This window comes from Tauraco erythrolophus, chromosome 14 (genome assembly GCF_009769465.1).
Source record: "Tauraco erythrolophus isolate bTauEry1 chromosome 14, bTauEry1.pri, whole genome shotgun sequence".
Taxonomy (NCBI): Eukaryota; Metazoa; Chordata; class Aves; order Musophagiformes; family Musophagidae; genus Tauraco; species Tauraco erythrolophus.
The window spans coordinates 311,534-327,716 of NC_141478.1; the positions used below are offsets into that span (position 1 = coordinate 311,534).

General features: G+C 71.1%; 3 protein-coding genes and 1 pseudogene across 3 annotated transcripts; 3 read left to right on the plus strand and 1 right to left on the minus strand.

The window, feature by feature from the left end:
• The first annotated feature begins 79 nt into the window (after window positions 1–79).
• LOC147527809 (uncharacterized) lies at window positions 80–2,821 on the plus strand (annotated as a pseudogene).
• A 153-nt stretch (window positions 2,822–2,974) lies between these two features.
• Window positions 2,975–3,451, plus strand: SERF2 (small EDRK-rich factor 2). Its single transcript, XM_086620431.1, has 3 exons — window positions 2,975–3,006; window positions 3,164–3,272; window positions 3,378–3,451. Exons 1-3 carry the CDS (start codon window positions 3,000–3,002, stop codon window positions 3,439–3,441), a joined length of 180 nt encoding a protein of 59 aa, XP_086476557.1. The 5' UTR covers window positions 2,975–2,999; the 3' UTR covers window positions 3,442–3,451.
• Window positions 3,452–4,216: 765 nt separating this feature from the next.
• SERINC4 (serine incorporator 4) lies at window positions 4,217–12,537 on the minus strand. Its single transcript, XM_086620544.1, is given in 21 exon segments — window positions 4,217–4,313; window positions 4,410–4,486; window positions 4,546–4,656; window positions 4,946–5,049; window positions 5,341–5,421; window positions 6,417–6,517; window positions 7,148–7,263; window positions 8,544–8,582; window positions 8,722–8,935; window positions 9,421–9,716; window positions 10,019–10,091; window positions 10,399–10,525; window positions 10,599–10,671; window positions 10,673–10,694; window positions 10,961–11,176; window positions 11,240–11,333; window positions 11,427–11,450; window positions 11,453–11,505; window positions 11,579–11,757; window positions 12,221–12,367; window positions 12,487–12,537. Coding segments are annotated over 21 exon segments (2,295 nt in total).
• A 1,860-nt stretch (window positions 12,538–14,397) lies between these two features.
• HYPK (huntingtin interacting protein K) lies at window positions 14,398–15,512 on the plus strand. Its single transcript, XM_086620501.1, has 4 exons — window positions 14,398–14,583; window positions 14,724–14,779; window positions 14,977–15,028; window positions 15,325–15,512. The coding sequence occupies exons 1-4, from the start codon at window positions 14,398–14,400 to the stop codon at window positions 15,418–15,420; spliced, it is 390 nt and encodes a 129-aa protein (XP_086476627.1). The 3' UTR covers window positions 15,421–15,512.
• The last annotated feature ends 671 nt before the right edge of the window (window positions 15,513–16,183 follow it).

Consider the following 16,183-nt stretch of genomic DNA (forward strand, 5'->3'; position numbering starts at 1 on the left):
CGGCCCCCCCGCTCACCCCCCGCCTGCCCTGGAAGGCGATCACGGGCCCCGGCGCCCCCTGCAACAACAGCGCGAGCCGATGAGTCCCGCCTGCGCCCGGTTCCCCCCGGTGCCCCCAGCTCGGGCCCGGCCCGGTGCCCACCTGCTGCCGCCCGCAGCCGTGCAGGAGGCTGAGCCGGGGCCCGGCCCGCAGCCTCGGTACCGGAGCCGCCCGCGCAGCTCCGCCCGCCGCCGCGGCATGCCCGGAGTGCGGGACCGCGGCGGGCGGGGCCGGAGGGCAGCAGCGGGGCGGGCTGTGCCGGGCCGGTCCCGGGGGGCAGCGGCGGCGAGGGGAGGCGGAGCCTCGCGGACGGGCTCGGTTTTAGAACGGCTATTTTGCCGCCGGCTCGGGCTAATCCCCTGAGGCCGCTTCTCGGCATTAGGTAACGGTGCGGCGGGATGCGCTGGCGGCGGCCCCAGGCAATCGCGGCGCGGCGGGGCCGGCGGCGACGCGCCCGGTGCGGGCTGGGGGCCGCGGGCGCCCGCCGCCGAGTCCCGGGGGGGCCCGGACCGAGGCCGGCTGGTAGCGGCGGGCGGCGAGGCGGGCCGGGCATGCGGGACCTTCGCCCGACGGCCTCTCCGGAGAGGGAGGCGGGGGGCCGAAGGGCGGCCGCGGGGGTCCGACCGGGGCAGACGGGTGCGGTTCCGCCTGCCCCACACTGCCATCCGCGGTGCCGTCGGTGCGCGAGGAGGAGCAGCTCTTCTAACCGGCGGCTGGAGACACTGGCGGCCCCGGCCCCCGGCGGCTTCGGTCCGCTCTTCGCGGCCGACGGCTGGAGCGACCTGACGGGTGAGCGCCCGCGGGCGGCCCCGGGAAAGCCGGGCCGGGAGTGCCGGGCACCGGGAGTCCCGGGGCGGCTCTCAGGGCCGGCCCCGTCCGCAGAGGACCGGCTGCTGCGGAAGCGCGTGGTACAGGACGGGCAGGGCGGGCCGGGGCCGCTGCCGGGCCAGGAGGTGTCGGTGAAGGTGCTGGTTGCCCTGAGGACGGCGGACTTGTAGAGCGGGACCCGCGCTCACCTTCGTGCCGGGCCACGGCGACGTCGTGCAGGTCAGCCCCGGCCGCGGCGCGGTGCGGGCTGAGCGCTGCCCGGTGCCGCGCCCCGCCAAGCCCCGCCCGTGCCTCAGCGTCTGCAGGCCTTGGAGCTGGGAGTCCCCACCATGCAGCCCGGGGAGGTCTCCTTCTTCCTCGCCGCCTTCCCCTACGGCTACGCCGCCCGGGCAGGTAGCTTGGGTGGGCAGGCAGGGGCGCCGGAGTGGGCAGGGCCGGAAGGCGGGAGGCCGGGAGGTGCCAGGACTGACGAGGGCCGAGCGGACGGCTGGGGCCGGTGCAAGCAGAGGCCGAGCCGGGGTGGGGGGGCAGGGCAAGCCCGCGATGTGCCCGCAGGGAGGCCCGACGTGCCGCCCGAGGCGCCGCTGCTAGTTCGAGGTGACGCTCTGCTGGAGGTGCGGGACGAACCCGACCTGCAGCCGCAGCCCCCCGCCGCCCGCCTGCGCCTGGGCTCGCAGCGGAGGGAACGGGGCAACTTCCACTTCGCGCGGGGCGAACTTCGCGGCGGCGCTGCGCTCCTACCGCCTGGCCCTGCGCGCCCTCGACGGCCCCGCCGCCGGTGAGACCGGGCGGGGAGGGGGGGTCGAGGGCTGCGGGGCCGGGGCAGAGACGCTGAGGCCGCGCTCGCCCCCGCAGCCGCGCCCGGGCCGCAGGAGGAAGAGGAGCTGCGGGAGCAGCGCGTCAAGTGCTTCAACAACTGCGCGGTGCCGCGGAGCTGAAGCTGCAGCGGGCGGCCGAAGCGCTGGAGGCCTGTGAGGCGGCCCTGCGCATCAGCCCGGACAACGGCCGGGCGCTTCTCCGGCGGGGGCAGGTGGGCTCCGCGCTGCCCCCCGGCCCGCCCGTCAGCCCGCCCGCTACTGCCCGCTCTTCTCCCGCAGCTGCTGGCGCAGCAGGGCCGGGACGCGGAGGCCGCGCTCGTCCTGAGGAGAGCCCTGGAGCTGGACCCGGCCAACAAGGTCTGGCCGGGCGGGGCGCGGGTCCGCAGGAGCCCGGCCCAGGGGTCACCGAGACCATCGCGGGTCCCGGAGGAGCCGGGCTCCAGGAGCGCTGGGGCGGGAGGGGGTCCCGCAGGAGCCCGGCACCAGGGGCACCGGGACCGTCGGGGGTCCCGCTGCAGCCCGGCCCGCCGCAGCTACCCCACCACCCACAGGGGATCCACGCCGAGCTCTCACGGCTGGTAGACGCCGCAGTGCCCAGCCACCCCTACCCCCCAGGAGCACCACCGCCGGCCCGATGCCGCCGCCGAGCCCCGGGTGCGTAGGCACGCCAGGCCACCGGGCCGTCCCGGCCACGGGCCGCTCGTCTCTCCGGCGGCGCGGATGGCGCTCACGGGCGGGCCCTCTCATCACAGGGCCCCGGCACCGCCCGCGGCGTGAAGGAGCCGGCCTGAGCCCCAGAGCCCGCCTGGAGAAGCCGCCACGAACGGAGGCGCGGCCGGGGCGGCGGCAGCTCCCGGCGCCGGACCGAGGAGGACCGGGAGGGCGCCCGCCGGCTCCGCACTCTTGCTCCTCCTCCCGCCCCCGCCCCTCGCACCGCCCGGCCACGCCCCTTTCACCGCTCCGCCCCGCCCCCTCACGCCCCATCGGCTCCCGCAGCCACGCCCTGATGCGTCATGACGCGCCGTGCGCCTCGTCCTGCCCCGCCCCTTGCGCGTGGGCGCGGCCCCACGGCTCTGGCGCATGCGCTGAAGCTTCCGGCATTTTCGGGCCCCCGCCGGCAGAGCGGCAGCCGTAGCCTGCGGCCAATCAGGCGGGGCCCAGCTGGATCTGAACGCCAATAGGGGGGGCGGCAGGGGCGGGCTCAGCGCGGCGATTGGCCGTACCGCGCCCTTAAAGAGCAGCGCGGGGCGGGGCGCCGGGGGGGCCAGTGCGGGACGTGTCGGCGGAGCGGAGGGCGGGGAGGGAGCGGCGCCATGACCCGTGAGTGCGGGCCGCGGCCGGGGCCGGGGGGAGCGCGCCGCGCCGCGCCTGGCGGGGCCGGGGGGGTGGTGGGGCGGTGCCCGCGACTGCGAGCGTGGGGCCGGGCCCGGGGCCGCGCCCGGGGCCGGGCCGTTCTGAGGCGGCCGCGCCGTCGCAGGCGGGAACCAGCGCGAACTGGCGCGGCAGAAGAACCTGAAGAAGCAGAGCGACTCGGGCAAGGGCAAGCGGCGAGACGACGGGCTCTCAGCTGCCGCCCGCAAGCAGAGGTGAGCGCCGGGCCGACCCCTCCCCTCCCCTCGCCGCGCTCCCCGCTTGCCGTCCCGGTGCGGGTGCCGGTGCCGCGGCGAGCCCGGCGACGCGCTCTCCCGCAGGGACTCGGAGATCATGCAGCAGAAGCAGAAGAAGGCCGACGAGAAGAAGGAGGGCGCCAAGTAGCCCGCGGCCGGGGCGGGCCGCTGCCGCCCCGGGGCAGGGCCGCCCGCCGGCAGGATGCCCAGCGCAGCCCCGGGGCTGGGCCGCCCCGCCGGGGACCCTGGCAGCGCCTTGCGCCTGCCTCGAGTCCGTCTCCCATTAAAGTAGCTTGTGGAGCCCTGCAGGCCCTGCCTTGTCCCTCCGTGCGCCCGGGGGAGGCCGGGGAGCGGGGCGCGGGCACCGCTGCTGTGCCCCCTGGCCGGGAGGGAGCGTTCGTGGCCGCGGCTGTGCCGGCGAAGAGGAGAGTAGACCGAGAACGGCTGCTGCGGTGCGGAGCAGCTGCGGCTTCGTGGTGAGGAGCAAGGTGGGGCCTGGCCCGTGGGGTCCCGTGGGCATCACCGGGGGGGGGTCCGAGCGGCCGGCGGGACCCTGAGCGAAGCCGCAGGTGTGTGGGGAGCCTTGGGGCGAGGTGTGGGCAGAGGGCGGCAGGGCTGCATGCCCGCGGGAGGGTGGCCATGCTGGGAGCCCAGAGGGATGAAACTGTGCTGGAGAGGGAAGGGTTGTAGTGAGGGTGGGAAGAAGGAGGGCTCGGGGCTGGTCACGGGGGCAACGTGGGGCTGGGGCGATGGTGGCTGGGGCCGTGCATGGGCTGAGCTGCTCCAGCAGCCGCTGGGACAAGCAGGTGCAGGAGCTGAAGCAGGCGGAGCTGCTTGCTGTGCAGCATCTCCGTGGGGCACAGCTGGAACCGGGGCATTGTCCATGAGAGGACATGGAGCTGGCAGCCGGCCCGGCTGCTGCACTAGGCCCAGCAACAGCGTGGAGCTGCCCACGGGGGGATGCTGAGGTCCAGCCTGGCGCTGTGGCCTTCGCTCTGGCCCATTGTCCTCTTCACTTCCCTGCGGGGCAGGGTAACGGTGTCAGCTGGTCCGGCTGCCCTGCAGGACAGAGCCTGTGCAGCCTGGAGCCGGGGCTGTGGCGGGGGGGCCCCTCACCGGGCGAGGTGCAGCACAGCCTCCACCATGTTGGTGTCATCCTTGGCACTGGTGTCACAGAAGAAGGAGCTGTGGGCCTGGGGGGAGCAACAGGTGTTGGTGGGATCCCTGGGGGCCCCAAGGCACACCTACCCACCATGGTCAGCTGCTGCCCGTGGGCTGTGTGGACCCCCCCAGCCTCTGGCAGGCCAGGCCGCAGGTCCATCTTGTTCCCCACCAGCATCAATGGCAGTGGCCTCTTGGTGGCCTGTGGAGGGAAGGGTGGCTCAGGGCTCTGGGGGGCTGGCACCCTCTAGCCACAACAGCTGCTGGGAGCAGAGCACAGTTCAAGACCTGACACAAACTCCAGCAAAAGGGAAGAATTGGGGAGCGCTCCTGCTGCTGCCAGCGCTGGCCCCACACCATGTTCAGTAAGGAGCCCAGCTCGTTCCTGCTCCCCCAGGAGTGTCTGGGGCACAGCCCAGCCTGTCCCGAGGAAGCCCCAAGGCTCCTGCCTCTCCGTAGGGACTGGGTGCCCTGTCAGACCCGTCCCCTACCCTGATGTCCTCAGTCCACTGGCGGACACTGAGGAAGCAGCTCGGGGAGCTGATGTCGTAGAGGAGCAGCACGCTGTGGGCAATGCTCCGGTACCTGGGTGTCACTGCCACGGGGTCAGGCCAGGGCTGCCCTGCGGTGGGGCAGTGACCTGCCAGCCCACCAGGCTGCTGCTGGAGCAGGACCTGGCCCTGGCTGGCACGGTGGCGGCAGCAGCCCCAGCCCCTGTGCTCTGGCCTCTCCTGCCTGGCTGTGTCCCAGATCTGCAACGTGGGTTGCTCTCCGTCCACCAGCAGCTGCTTCACCTGGAAGTCCACCCCTGCCAGGAGGGACAGTCAGGTGCTGCTGCTGTGCCTCTGCCCCGCACAGGTGCGCGGCATGGCTGGGGGTGGCATACCGAGGGTGCTGGGCATGTCTCTCCCGAACTTGTCTATGCAGAGGCACAGCAGGAAGCTGGGCTTCCCCGTGCCCTCATCCCCTGCCAGCACAATCCGGTACACGGGGCAGGGGGTGTGGGTTCTGCTCCCCTCTCACACCCCTGGTGAGACAGGCGGTGGTGAGGGTCTGCACAGGGTGTGGGTGTGCCCTGGCTCCCCCCGGCCCTTTGCACCGGATGGGGAGTTGTTGGTTGCCTCCGGCACGAAGGCAGAAAGCTTCCTCTTGCCGAAGCGCCTGGCAGAGCAGCGAGGTTTCCCTGCCGAGCCTGGCAGAGGGCTGGAGGGCTGCTGGGTGACAGATGCCACGGTGAGGGGCCCGAGCCTGGGAGCTGTGGGTAAGCAGACCCGTGTCCTTATCAGCCCAGGGCACCGGGCTGGGGACGCATCCCTCACCTCGGTGCCCCGGAGAGTGCTGGGGAGAGGCTGGTCCTCTGAGCTGCAGCTGCCCGCGTTGCTGGGCGAGGAGGCTGTGTTGGTGCTGGAGGCTGGGCGCTGCTGCCTGAGGCTGGCACCGCTGTGGCCTGGGTCTCTGCCTGGGAGGCTGCATCAGGGAGTGGGTGGTGCAGGGAGTTGTCTGCCCTGCCTCCTCTGCCAGAGGGCAGCGCTCAGGGAGGGGGGTCTGCAGCCACGCTGCCCCTTTGCCTGCTGTCATCGCTCACCTGCTGCGGGTGCCCTCCGCGTGGGTGGCAAGGGGGCTGCACGGCCGGGCGGGGGGGGGATGGCTGCAGGGGAGGAGGTGTTCAGCATGGAAGGACCCTGTGGGGGTTACCCAGGGGTGCTCCATGGCCTCCAGCTCCAGGGGCTGATGTGGGTCCCAGAGTGCTGGCAGCAGCCTGTGCACTGTGTCCCCCCAAGCCGAGGATGCCGGCAGGGCGAGCGAGGGCAGCAGAGCCAGCTGTGCCCCATGGAGGTGGCTGGCACCCAGCATCCCTGCCATCCCCCTCTGCGCGGATGGGTGCTTGTCTTGACCCTCCCTGACCCTCCACCCTCCTGCGCCAGTGCCAGCCCCGCACTCCGCAGCAGCTGCAGGGCTCACTGTGCACCAGTCTGTGCCAAGTGCTGGGGCTGAGCACAGGCTGCTGTTGCTCTCCTGGAGGGTCCTGTTCATCGTCCTGGTGGGAGGGAGCAGCCTGAGGCCTGCGGGCAGCCAGGGACCAGCACCCACAGCCATGGCACCCCCTATCCCAGGCAGGGGCATGTCCTGGGCTGCCCCCGGGGCTGCTCCCCTGCCACTGCCCAGCCAGGCTCGGACATGCTGCAGCCTCCTGACGTAGCTGGCAAACACCATGTTCTCCTCTGCCATCTCCCACAGGGTCAGCTGCTCCCGGCAGGGACATGGTATCCTTATGGCAGCGCCTCGCAGGGACCCGTCCCCTGGGCTGGCACAAGGGCTGCGCTCCCGTGCCTGGGGTGGCAGAGGTGCCTGCAGAGGTGCTGCGGCAGCCAGGGAGCCCCAAGGACACCCAGCACACAGGGCTTGCTGACAGCCGGCCCGGAGGGATGTGCCAGCAGCTCTGGGCAGGCGTCCCGGCTGCCAATTCTCGTGGCTGGGCCGGGCAGGGCAGTGCTTCCCTGATGGGTGCCCGGCCCTCCCCACAGCAGCAGGGCAGGCAGCCACCAACAGGGTCTGGTAGAGCCCCTCTGCCTGTGGCTGTGCCACCCGCTTGGCTGCTGGAGCAGCACACAGGGCTGGCACTGAGCCAGGTGCGGGCAGGGTCCCTGCGGAGCTGGGGTCAGCCCTGCCGTCCCCTTCTCCCCAAGCACCACCTCTTGTGCCACTGGTCCCGCTCAGGGCAGTGGCCCCGCAGCTGCTCCAGCTCCATCTGCAGCTGGGAGACTCCGTGCTTGGCCTCGCGCAGGGTGTGGTGCAGCCGGTCGTTGTCCTGGGCAGGGCAGGACGGGTCCCTGCTGGGGTGCAGCCCGGTGCACTCAAGGGGCCCTTGGGGTGCCCGGAGCTGCAGGGACCTCTGCCTGGCTCCCTCCCGGCCCTGCCTGGGCGATGTCCCTGAGCTGGTGCCACAGCTGCCCAACACCCGTCTCTGAGCCCTGTGAGGGTCCCTCCATCTCCCGGGGAGGGAGAGGTGCGAGTTGCAGCCCTGTACTGGGCACTGCAGACCCCCGCCCCTGCTGCTCCTCATGCAGCTCCCACCACTCCAGTCTGGGACCCCACGGCGGTCGCACTGCCGCACTGGGACTGATCCCAGCACTGCCCACCCCGCGGTGCCACCCTCACCTCCTGCAGGACCGTGTCCTGCTGCCTGCAGCGGGCTGGGGACACAGCGCCTGGTGGGAGCCCTGGCCACAGGTGTCAGTGCCTGTCCGGCACCAGCTGCCGCCACTGCCACATGGGGCCCATCAGGCACAGCCGGTGCCATGGCCCCACGGCACTGTCCTGCCGTGTTTGCACTGGGGGTGGGGTGGGGTCCCAGGGCCGGGCCACAATCCTGCGGCAGCGGTGGTACTGTGCCCTCCCAGGCGGGTTAGCCAGGTCCCCCAGTGCTCCAGCATGTGCTGATACCTGCACCATGCCCATGGGACCCCACAGCCTGGCATTGGCCCCTTGTCCTTGGCCAAGTGGCTCAGGACAGTTCCTGCTGCCAGGGCAGGTGCTCATTGGGGCTCGGTGCCCTGACGGCTCACGGGCTCCTTTTGGGCCAGTGCACCCAGCACCGCGTCATGCTGGAGTCACCCCTGTGTCCTGGGGAGCGGGGCTGGCTCCTCCAGGGACTCAGCTGGGAGTGTGCTGGGGCACTGGCCATGAGCTTAACACCATCTGGGAGCTACAGACCCCTCGCCAGTGCACCCTGCTCTGCCACCCCCTTGCTTGTCTCCCCTCTCCGGCAGAGCCGCCCCAAAGGAGCCCTTGGCTGTGGCACAGACGGGGATGGTGCTGGGGCACTGTGGGCACCTCCATGCTCAGCCCACGGCTGCAGCCTGTGTGGCAGTGGGTAGCACAGACTCAGCTCAGAGCTTTATGTAAAAATGTATTCAAGGAGCTATTTACAAGGAGCACGCTGCCACTCGGCGCGTGGCAGGAGTCACCACCCTGCCTGGAGGGAGCCTGGTAGTAGCCAGGGCTGAGCACCCACCACCCAGCTCTCTCCAGACAGCCCTCCGGCTGGCTCCAGCTCAGCGTGGGACAGCTCTCCCTGACAGCACCCACCTCCTGGGTGCCCCTCAGGCTCTCAGATGCCACCGTCTCCTGGAACAGGGGTCAGGAGAGGCCAGCAGGACCCAGCGGCACCCAGCGGGCACAGGGCACAGGCACAGGGCATGGCAGGGACCAGCCCTGGCTGCTGCTGTGCACAGGCCCAGGCACAGTCCATCCCAGTAGGGACTACCGTGGAGACGCTGATGCGCTGCGGGGCACGTCGTCGCCGCAGGACGCGCAGGGCCGGGCTGCTGCGCCGGTGCCGGGGGGAGTCGCGGAGGCAGAGGGGGCTCAGCAGCAGCCACAGGTAGAGCAGGACGCAGGCCCAGCACGAGGACACCTTCACCCAGAAGGTCGACCAGCTGCCGTGCGTGAAGGTGGTCTCCAGCACCGCGTTCTCGTAGCTGGTGGGAGAGGGCAGGTGTTGGGTGCCCAAGGGACGCTGACACGGGGGATCCCACACCAGCTGCAGCCGCCGGGTCACCCCACGTGTCAGCAGCCGTGTCCCCGGGCATGTCCCACCAGCAGTGGAGCCCCCTGGCCCTGCAGACCCCAGCCCGCCTCTGTGGCGCGCAGCCATCGGCTGCCTTCGCAGGGGCGGGCTGTCGAAGCGGTGCAGGTCCGCAGGTGCAGAGCCACACGCTGCCCCAGTGGGTGCCAGCTCAGCCACGCTGGCCCAGCACGGAGCAGAGGGCTGGCGAGGAGCGCGACGCTGCAGCCTGCACCCGCGCAGGGAGCGGGTGGAAGCTGGCAGGACGATGCTGCTGCAGGGGTGATGATGTGGGGGGTGGACGATGCTGGCGGGGCCGCTGTCCCAGCTGGGTGGCCGCACCAGCAACAGGAAGGGGAGCGGTAGCGAGGAGGGCTGGCAGCCAGCACAGGGCCCTACCTGAACCAGTTGGTGAGGGTCATCATGACGTAGAGCGAGGCGAGGAAGAAGACGAAGTGGAAGGCTGAGTAACTGTAGACCACCCGGTCTCGCTCGTCCTGGACGATGCCCTGTCCCTCAGTGGTCTCCTCCACTTGCTCACACCTCTGCGCAGTGCCTGGGAGGGCACGGGGCCACGGCAGCTCCCGCAACCCCCTCTCCAGCACCCTGGGGCTGGGGACACGGGCACCCACCCTGCACCCACCTCTCAGCTCCTCCTCCATCTTCTCGGGGCAGCAGAAGCAGCAGGAGGGGTTCTGCAGAGAAAGGCAGTGCGCTGGTGGCCACTGCTGGGGCAGGGCAGCCCGGCCCTGCGGCCACCGCTGCTGGGCTGAGCACTGCCACAGGATCTGGCACTGCCTGGCACGGGGCTGCCTGGCATTGGGGAGCTGGTGCAGGTGGGGGTGCGCCGCAGGAAGCCCACTGCGCTGGGCTGGACAAACGTCCCCCAGACCCAGGGCTGGGACGGGGGCTCAGGAGGGCTCAGCGCAGTGGGTCTGGGGTGCCCGTGGCAGGAGGACATGGGGTGCAGCTGGCGGAGGGGAGCATCTGTACTCACTTTAAACTCAAAGCTGTAGACTTTGACCATCCAGAGGGGCCCGAAGACCTCGGCGAGGTAGGAGGCTTCATTACTGTGCCCGGGAGAGAGACAGAAGTCATAACACAGGCACCCACTGCCCTGTGCCAGACCCCCCAGCCCACCACCCACATCCGACACGGCCACGGGAGACCTGCCACACCGGGGTCACCGCGTCGCCCCTGCCAATCCACAGACGCCCAGCCCACTCTGGCCCTGCCATCCCTCAGGATATGCCCAGGCTCCGCTGGCCATGCCACCGGCTGAGGATGGGTCCCTGTGCGGTGCCTGTCAGGCTGGCCGTGCCCAGAAGGGATGGCACCGCGGGCACTCTGCCCACCCCACGCCATGGGCACACGCACCATGCGAAGAGCACGCAGGCATACATGATGGCAGCCCCCAGGACGGCGACGGTGGTGTCCTCCGTCTGCAGCTCGTCCTGCCGGACGCCCGGGAAGCAGACAGTGAGGTTCTGCCCCTTGTAGAGCACTGCGGGGAGTGGAGGTGAGACGGCCATGTGCCCCGGCGGGCATGGGGGGCCGCTGGCAGTGGGTGAGAGCACCCACCTCTCTCCGGGGACGGCTGGACAGCGCGGAGAAGGTCAGGTACATCACGTAGCAGCTGATGATGGAGGACCTGCAGCAGCCCCGACCGCGGGCTGCTCTGCAAGGGGAGAGTCGGAGGCATCGCCGCAGACCCCGAGCAGCAGACGGGCTCCACGTGGGCCCCGGGCACCCCCCCCGCCACCCGCTGCCCAATGCCCTGCGCCAAGGCACGGGGCGGGGCCAGCGGGAGCCCTGGGGAGCTGGGTCCTCCCGAGGTGCCCGAGTGCTTGCCCTGAGCCGGGAGCCCACAGCCACCCCCTCCAGCCCCAGGGCACAGCTGGCCGTGCAATGCAGTGGCCTATGCCATGCCGCGCGGTACTCACTGAGCCGCACGCAGGGCGTGATGGAGATGAAGGACACGATGGCACAGAGGCTGCCGTTGAGGGTGAGCAGCGCCTTGTTGAGGCGGCAGGCGGCCGGGTGGGTGTAGTACTTGTAGAGGAAGGCGAAGGCGGCGGCAGCGAGCGTGTAGAAGGCGGTCGTGGCCAGTAGCACGGCCAGGTACCAGCGCTTGTCCTGCGCGGCACCTGTCAGCCTGCCAGGAGAGCGGGTGAGAGCTGGCAGCGTGTGGATGCCCGCCCGGTGCCCCGGCACTCACCAGTTCTTGTTCCAGGTGTGCGCAAAGGCAGTGATCAGCACCAGCTGGATAAGGATGAAGGCGAAGCCCCCACAGACGCCCGTGTAGTGCCAGGCTGGGGGGAGAGGGCAGCATGGGGGTAGCGCGGGGGGCACGTGAGGGCCATGGGGGGACCAGGGTGCCAGCTTGGGCAGGGTGGGAGCCACACCTTGGATGAAGCCATCCTCGGGATGAAGAAGCTGGCGGCACAGAGCCCCACCAGCAGCAGCAGCTTCAGGAGCCAGAACCTGTGGGGCAGCGAGAGTCTGGGAGGCGGGGCCCCTGGCAGCCCCCGGCAGCCCCCGCAGCCCATCCCCATACCCGTTGTGGAGCTGAGCACGGCAGTCGGTGCTGGAGCGCACGTTGAGGAGCAGGGCAGCCTGTGCCAGGTGGAAGCAGGCAGTACCAAAGCAGACCCGGTACACGGCTGAGGAGCCCACCAGCCGCTCGCAGTCCGTGCCCCCGGGCAGGTGTTCGCACAGCACCACCGAGAAGGGCACCTGCAGGCATGGCGAGCAACAGGACACGGCCGCTGGTGTGCCCAGCACCCCTTGGCACCCATGGCACCCAGCACCCATGGACTTCTGACACCCCCAGCATTCCCAATACCTTCTCCATCCCCATTACCCCTGGGAGCCCCAGCAGCCCTGGCACCCTCAGCACACTGGGCAAGTCCTGCATCTTTGGTACCCTGGCAACCCCTTCCCCCTTGGCACCTCCAGCAACCTTGGCACTCAGCAGCCCTGTTACTCCCGGTATCCCAGTACTCCTGGCTCCCCTGGCAATTCTGGCACCTCCAGTGCTCCTGGGAACTCTAAGTCCCCCTGGGATGGCTGGCACCCCAGCATCCCCAGTGCCCCTAGGACCTCCAGCACCCATGGTACCCCTGGGACCCTCAGCACCCCTCGGACTCCTGGCACCCAGGGCTTCCAGCACACTCGGTATCGCAGCTCCTGCTGTCACCTTCTCCCTGACAGCCTGGGCCACGGTGCGGGACAGCATGAGGCAGCACACAGCAGAGGCCAGGACATGCAGGAGCGTGTAGAGGATCCGGGTGCCCGTGGACACGCGGAGCCCTCGGCAGGAGCTGCAGCCACAACCGCAGCACAGCTGGGGGGAGCACCGTCAGCAGGGACACTGCTGGGCCAGAGCTGCCCCTGTGCCTGGCCTGGCACCCCTGCCCTGGTTCAGCACCTTCCCCCTGCCCCCAACCAGCCCTTCAGTCCCACCTGGCAGAGCAGCGAGTGCAGGAGACGGCTGTGTGCCCGTGTGCCCGCCATGGCCCAGCTTGGCTCCGCTCGGCCCCCGCTGCCCTGATGGGATTAGGGGGATTGTCGCTCGGCCCGCCCTGCCATCTGCTTGCTGCCACTGCCTGGCAGCCACTGTTGGGGTGCTCTGCAGGAAGCCAGTTCAGGGTCCACCAGTGACCCCTGGCCATGGAGACCCCAGCCTGGGAGCCTGGCCCCTCACCGGGCAGGATGAGGCCCTGGCAGCTAGCTTGGGCATGGACTGGCACCAGGGTCCCTGGGGCCTGCAGGGTGCTGTGACCTGCGTGGCTATGGCTGGTCCCAGAGCAGTACCGTGGTGCTGTGTGGTGTGACTGGGGGGTATGGGGGATGTCCCAAAAGGCTGAAGGGATGCAAAGGCACCTGCAGGCACAGAGGCACCCAAGGGTGCCTCTTGCGGGGGAAGGGCAGGGGTTGTGCAGGCGGGACAGCAACAAGCACATCCAGCCAGGGAGCCAGGTCTTCCCAGAGTGGGCAGGAGCTGGGGACGAGCTGGAGGGATGCGGGGGAGCCTGCTGCTGCCCCAGAGGTGCTGTGCTGCGTCTGGCATCACCCCCCTTCAGCCCCTCCACAGCTGTTCTGGCTTTGTGTGGCAATGGGCTCAACAAGGTGCTGGTGTTCGGGCTGTGGCTGCCCAGGGCACGTCCAGCATCAAGGCTCTCCCGTCTTCCCACTGCCCCCTCAGCGAGGAGGCCGGGTGGGCAGGGGGCTGGGATGGGACAGAGCCAGGACAGCCGACCCCAGTGGCCAAAGGGACAGTCCAGGATACAGCGTCATCCTCGGCGCTGAGCCTGGAGGCAGAGGAAGGGTTTTGGCTCCCAGCACGGCTGTTGCTTGGAGACTGGCTGGGCACCCAGCTGCTGGTGGGAGGCAATTTGTGACTCCCTTTACAGTGCCAGGGTTTGCTTTATTTTTCCCATTTCTGTCACAGGTTAAAGTGTCTTTATCTCAACTCACAAGTGTTTTTGCTTTTGCTTTTCGTATTCTCTCCCCATCCCGCTGCGCAGGGCAGCGAGCGGCTGTGCGTGTGCTGGGCTGCTGGCCGGGGTCAGCCCGCCACGGCCCCTGGGATCCCGCGGGACGCCTCGGCCTGGCTCGTCCCCATGCACATGTCCCTGCCAGGAGCGGCGGGGCGCCGGGAGCTGGGAAAGGGCCCTGGAGGCTGTCACAGAGGTGGGTGCAGCACGCGGTGCGGTGGGTGCAGCACACGGTGCGGCGGGTCACAGGACAGAGGAGCTGGCACGGGACCGACGGACACAGGTCCCAGCCCAGTACAGGAGGCGGGTCTCGGGGCGGGTTTCGGTTCGACTCCCTGGCAGGGGACCGCGGGGTCCGCCAGGCTGCGGTGGGGGCCGGGCCGTGCGCCAGAGAAGCGGCAGCCGCTCCCGCCCCGGCCCGTGCCCCGCGGCAAGCCGGGGGCAGCTACGGCGTCCGCCGGCCCAGGACCGGGGGGCACGGCCCCGGGGCACGCCAGCCAGCGGGCCCGGCCCGGTCCCCTCCCGCGCCCAGGCAGCACCCGGGGAAGCCGGTTCGGCCACCGCGGCAGCGGCCCCGTCCTTCCACGGCGTGCGACTGCGGCGGGAGCCAAACCGGGACCCTCGCCCTGATCCCGATCCCGCTCTCTGACCCGGCTGAGCGCCGGCGCGGCCGGCGGGCGGCCCGGAGGTGGCGGGCAGAGCTGCGCGCTCCCCGTGGCCGCGCTCCCGCCCCGAGAGGGCGAAGGGTGCCGGGCGGCCGCCGAGGCAGTAGGGGCCGCGCTCCCCCCCCGCCGCCGCCGCTCTGGCCCGCCCGCCGGCGCCGCTCGCTGGTTCCGGCGGCAGCACGTGACCGGAAGCGGCGCGCGGCGGCGGCGGGATGGCGGCGGAGGGGGACGTGGAGCTGGAGCTGGAGACGGAGCCCAACGGCTCCGGCGGCGGCGGCGATGGGGCGGGCGGGCGCGCGGCCGAGAAGCCGCGGAAGCACGACAGCGGCGCGGCGGACCTGGAGCGCGTCACGGACTACGCGGAGGAGAAGGAGATCCAGAGCTCCAACCTGGAGACGGTGCGGCGGGCGGGGCGGGGGGAGCGGGGCGGCCCGGGCCGGGCCCCGAGCACCGCGCCCGCACCGGCCCGGGGCGGCCCCTCCGCCGCCGCGGTGCCCGTCCCGCCGGGCGCAGCTGGTGACCGCGCCCGTCCCGGCAGGCCATGTCGGTGATCGGAGACCGGAGGTCCCGGGAGCAGAAGGCGAAGCAGGAGAGGTAACGGGGGCGGCCCGGTCCGCGCCCCTGCCGCGCCGGGTCGCCCCTGGGAACGCGGCTTCCCCGTCTGATATCCCAGCGCTTCCCCGGGACCGGAGCGGGCGCCCGGAGCGCACCCCGCGCCGCTCCCGCCCCGCCGAACGAGCGGCCGGAGGCGGGGGCGCTGCCGGTGACCGGAGGTTTGTCTCTGCCCGTAGGGAGAAGGAACTGGCCAAGGTGACCATCAAGAAGGAGGACCTGGAGCTGATTGTGAGTAGGGGCGGGCACCAGGCGGGCGCTGGCATGTCCCACACCGCGGGCACAGCGGGCATCCCGTCACCAACCCTACCCCAGGAGCCGAGGCCGGGGCACACCTGGCCACGGCGTGGCACCCGGGTGGGTGGGTGGTGGGACAGCCCTGTGCCAACCTCTGGCCCGCGGCACCACTCCACGGGCAGCCCTGTGCCGACCCCCTGGCCCATGGCACCATGCTGTGGGCAGCCCTGTGCCAATTCCCTGGCACCGCTCCGTGGGCACTGTACGGGGCTGCGGCTGTTTCCCTGCAGATGACAGAGATGGAGATCTCGCGGGCAGCCGCGGAGCGCAGCCTGCGGGAGCACATGGGCAACGTGGTGGAGGCGCTCATCACTCTCACCAACTGAGTGCCCGCCGGACGGGCACTCCCCCACCGGACGCAGGGTCAGCCGGAGCCGCGGTGTGTCACCTTACCCAATAAAGGCACTGGTGGGAGTGGGCTGTCGCTGTGGCTGCGCGGCGCCAGGCAGCTGCCTAGCAGGTCCTGCAGGGCATGCAGTGCTGCTGAGCAGGACTGGCCTGCGGGAAGATGTGCAGCATCGTGCTGGCAGCACCCAGGCACCCCCGCGACCACAGCAGGACGCGGTGACCCACCGGAGCACCCACACAGGCTGCTCTTTGCTTCTAACCTCGGCCCCCCATGGCACACAGGCAGCCACCAGGCAGACGGACCCTCATCGTGGAGCGCAGCGGCTCCCGTCACGCCGCTGTCCCTGCCCGCATACTGGCAGGAGCGCCCGAGGTCTGGCTGGGCAGAGCTGTGCTGCCCTTCCCAGCTCAGCCAGTCCAGCTGTGACCCAAGGGCTGAAGCACGGGGATGTGGGCAAGGCGGCCCCAGGGTGGGTGGGCTGGGCAAGGGGCAGAGACCAGCCTGGACCTGCTGCTGCGGGCACCCACACCCCTGACGGGCAAGGGCAGTCAGGCCCTGGAAACAGGAGTTGTTCCCTCAATGGCACCTGTGGGACCGTGCTGCCTCCCAGGGGCTGCAACAGGAGCTGTGTCCTGTCCTCAGGGAGTGCGGCGAGAGCTGCAGCCCCTGGCACGAGGGCGAGGGAGGAGTGGCATGCCAAGGCGCAGGCCAGTGCCTCCTGGGCTGTGCCAGCTCACTCT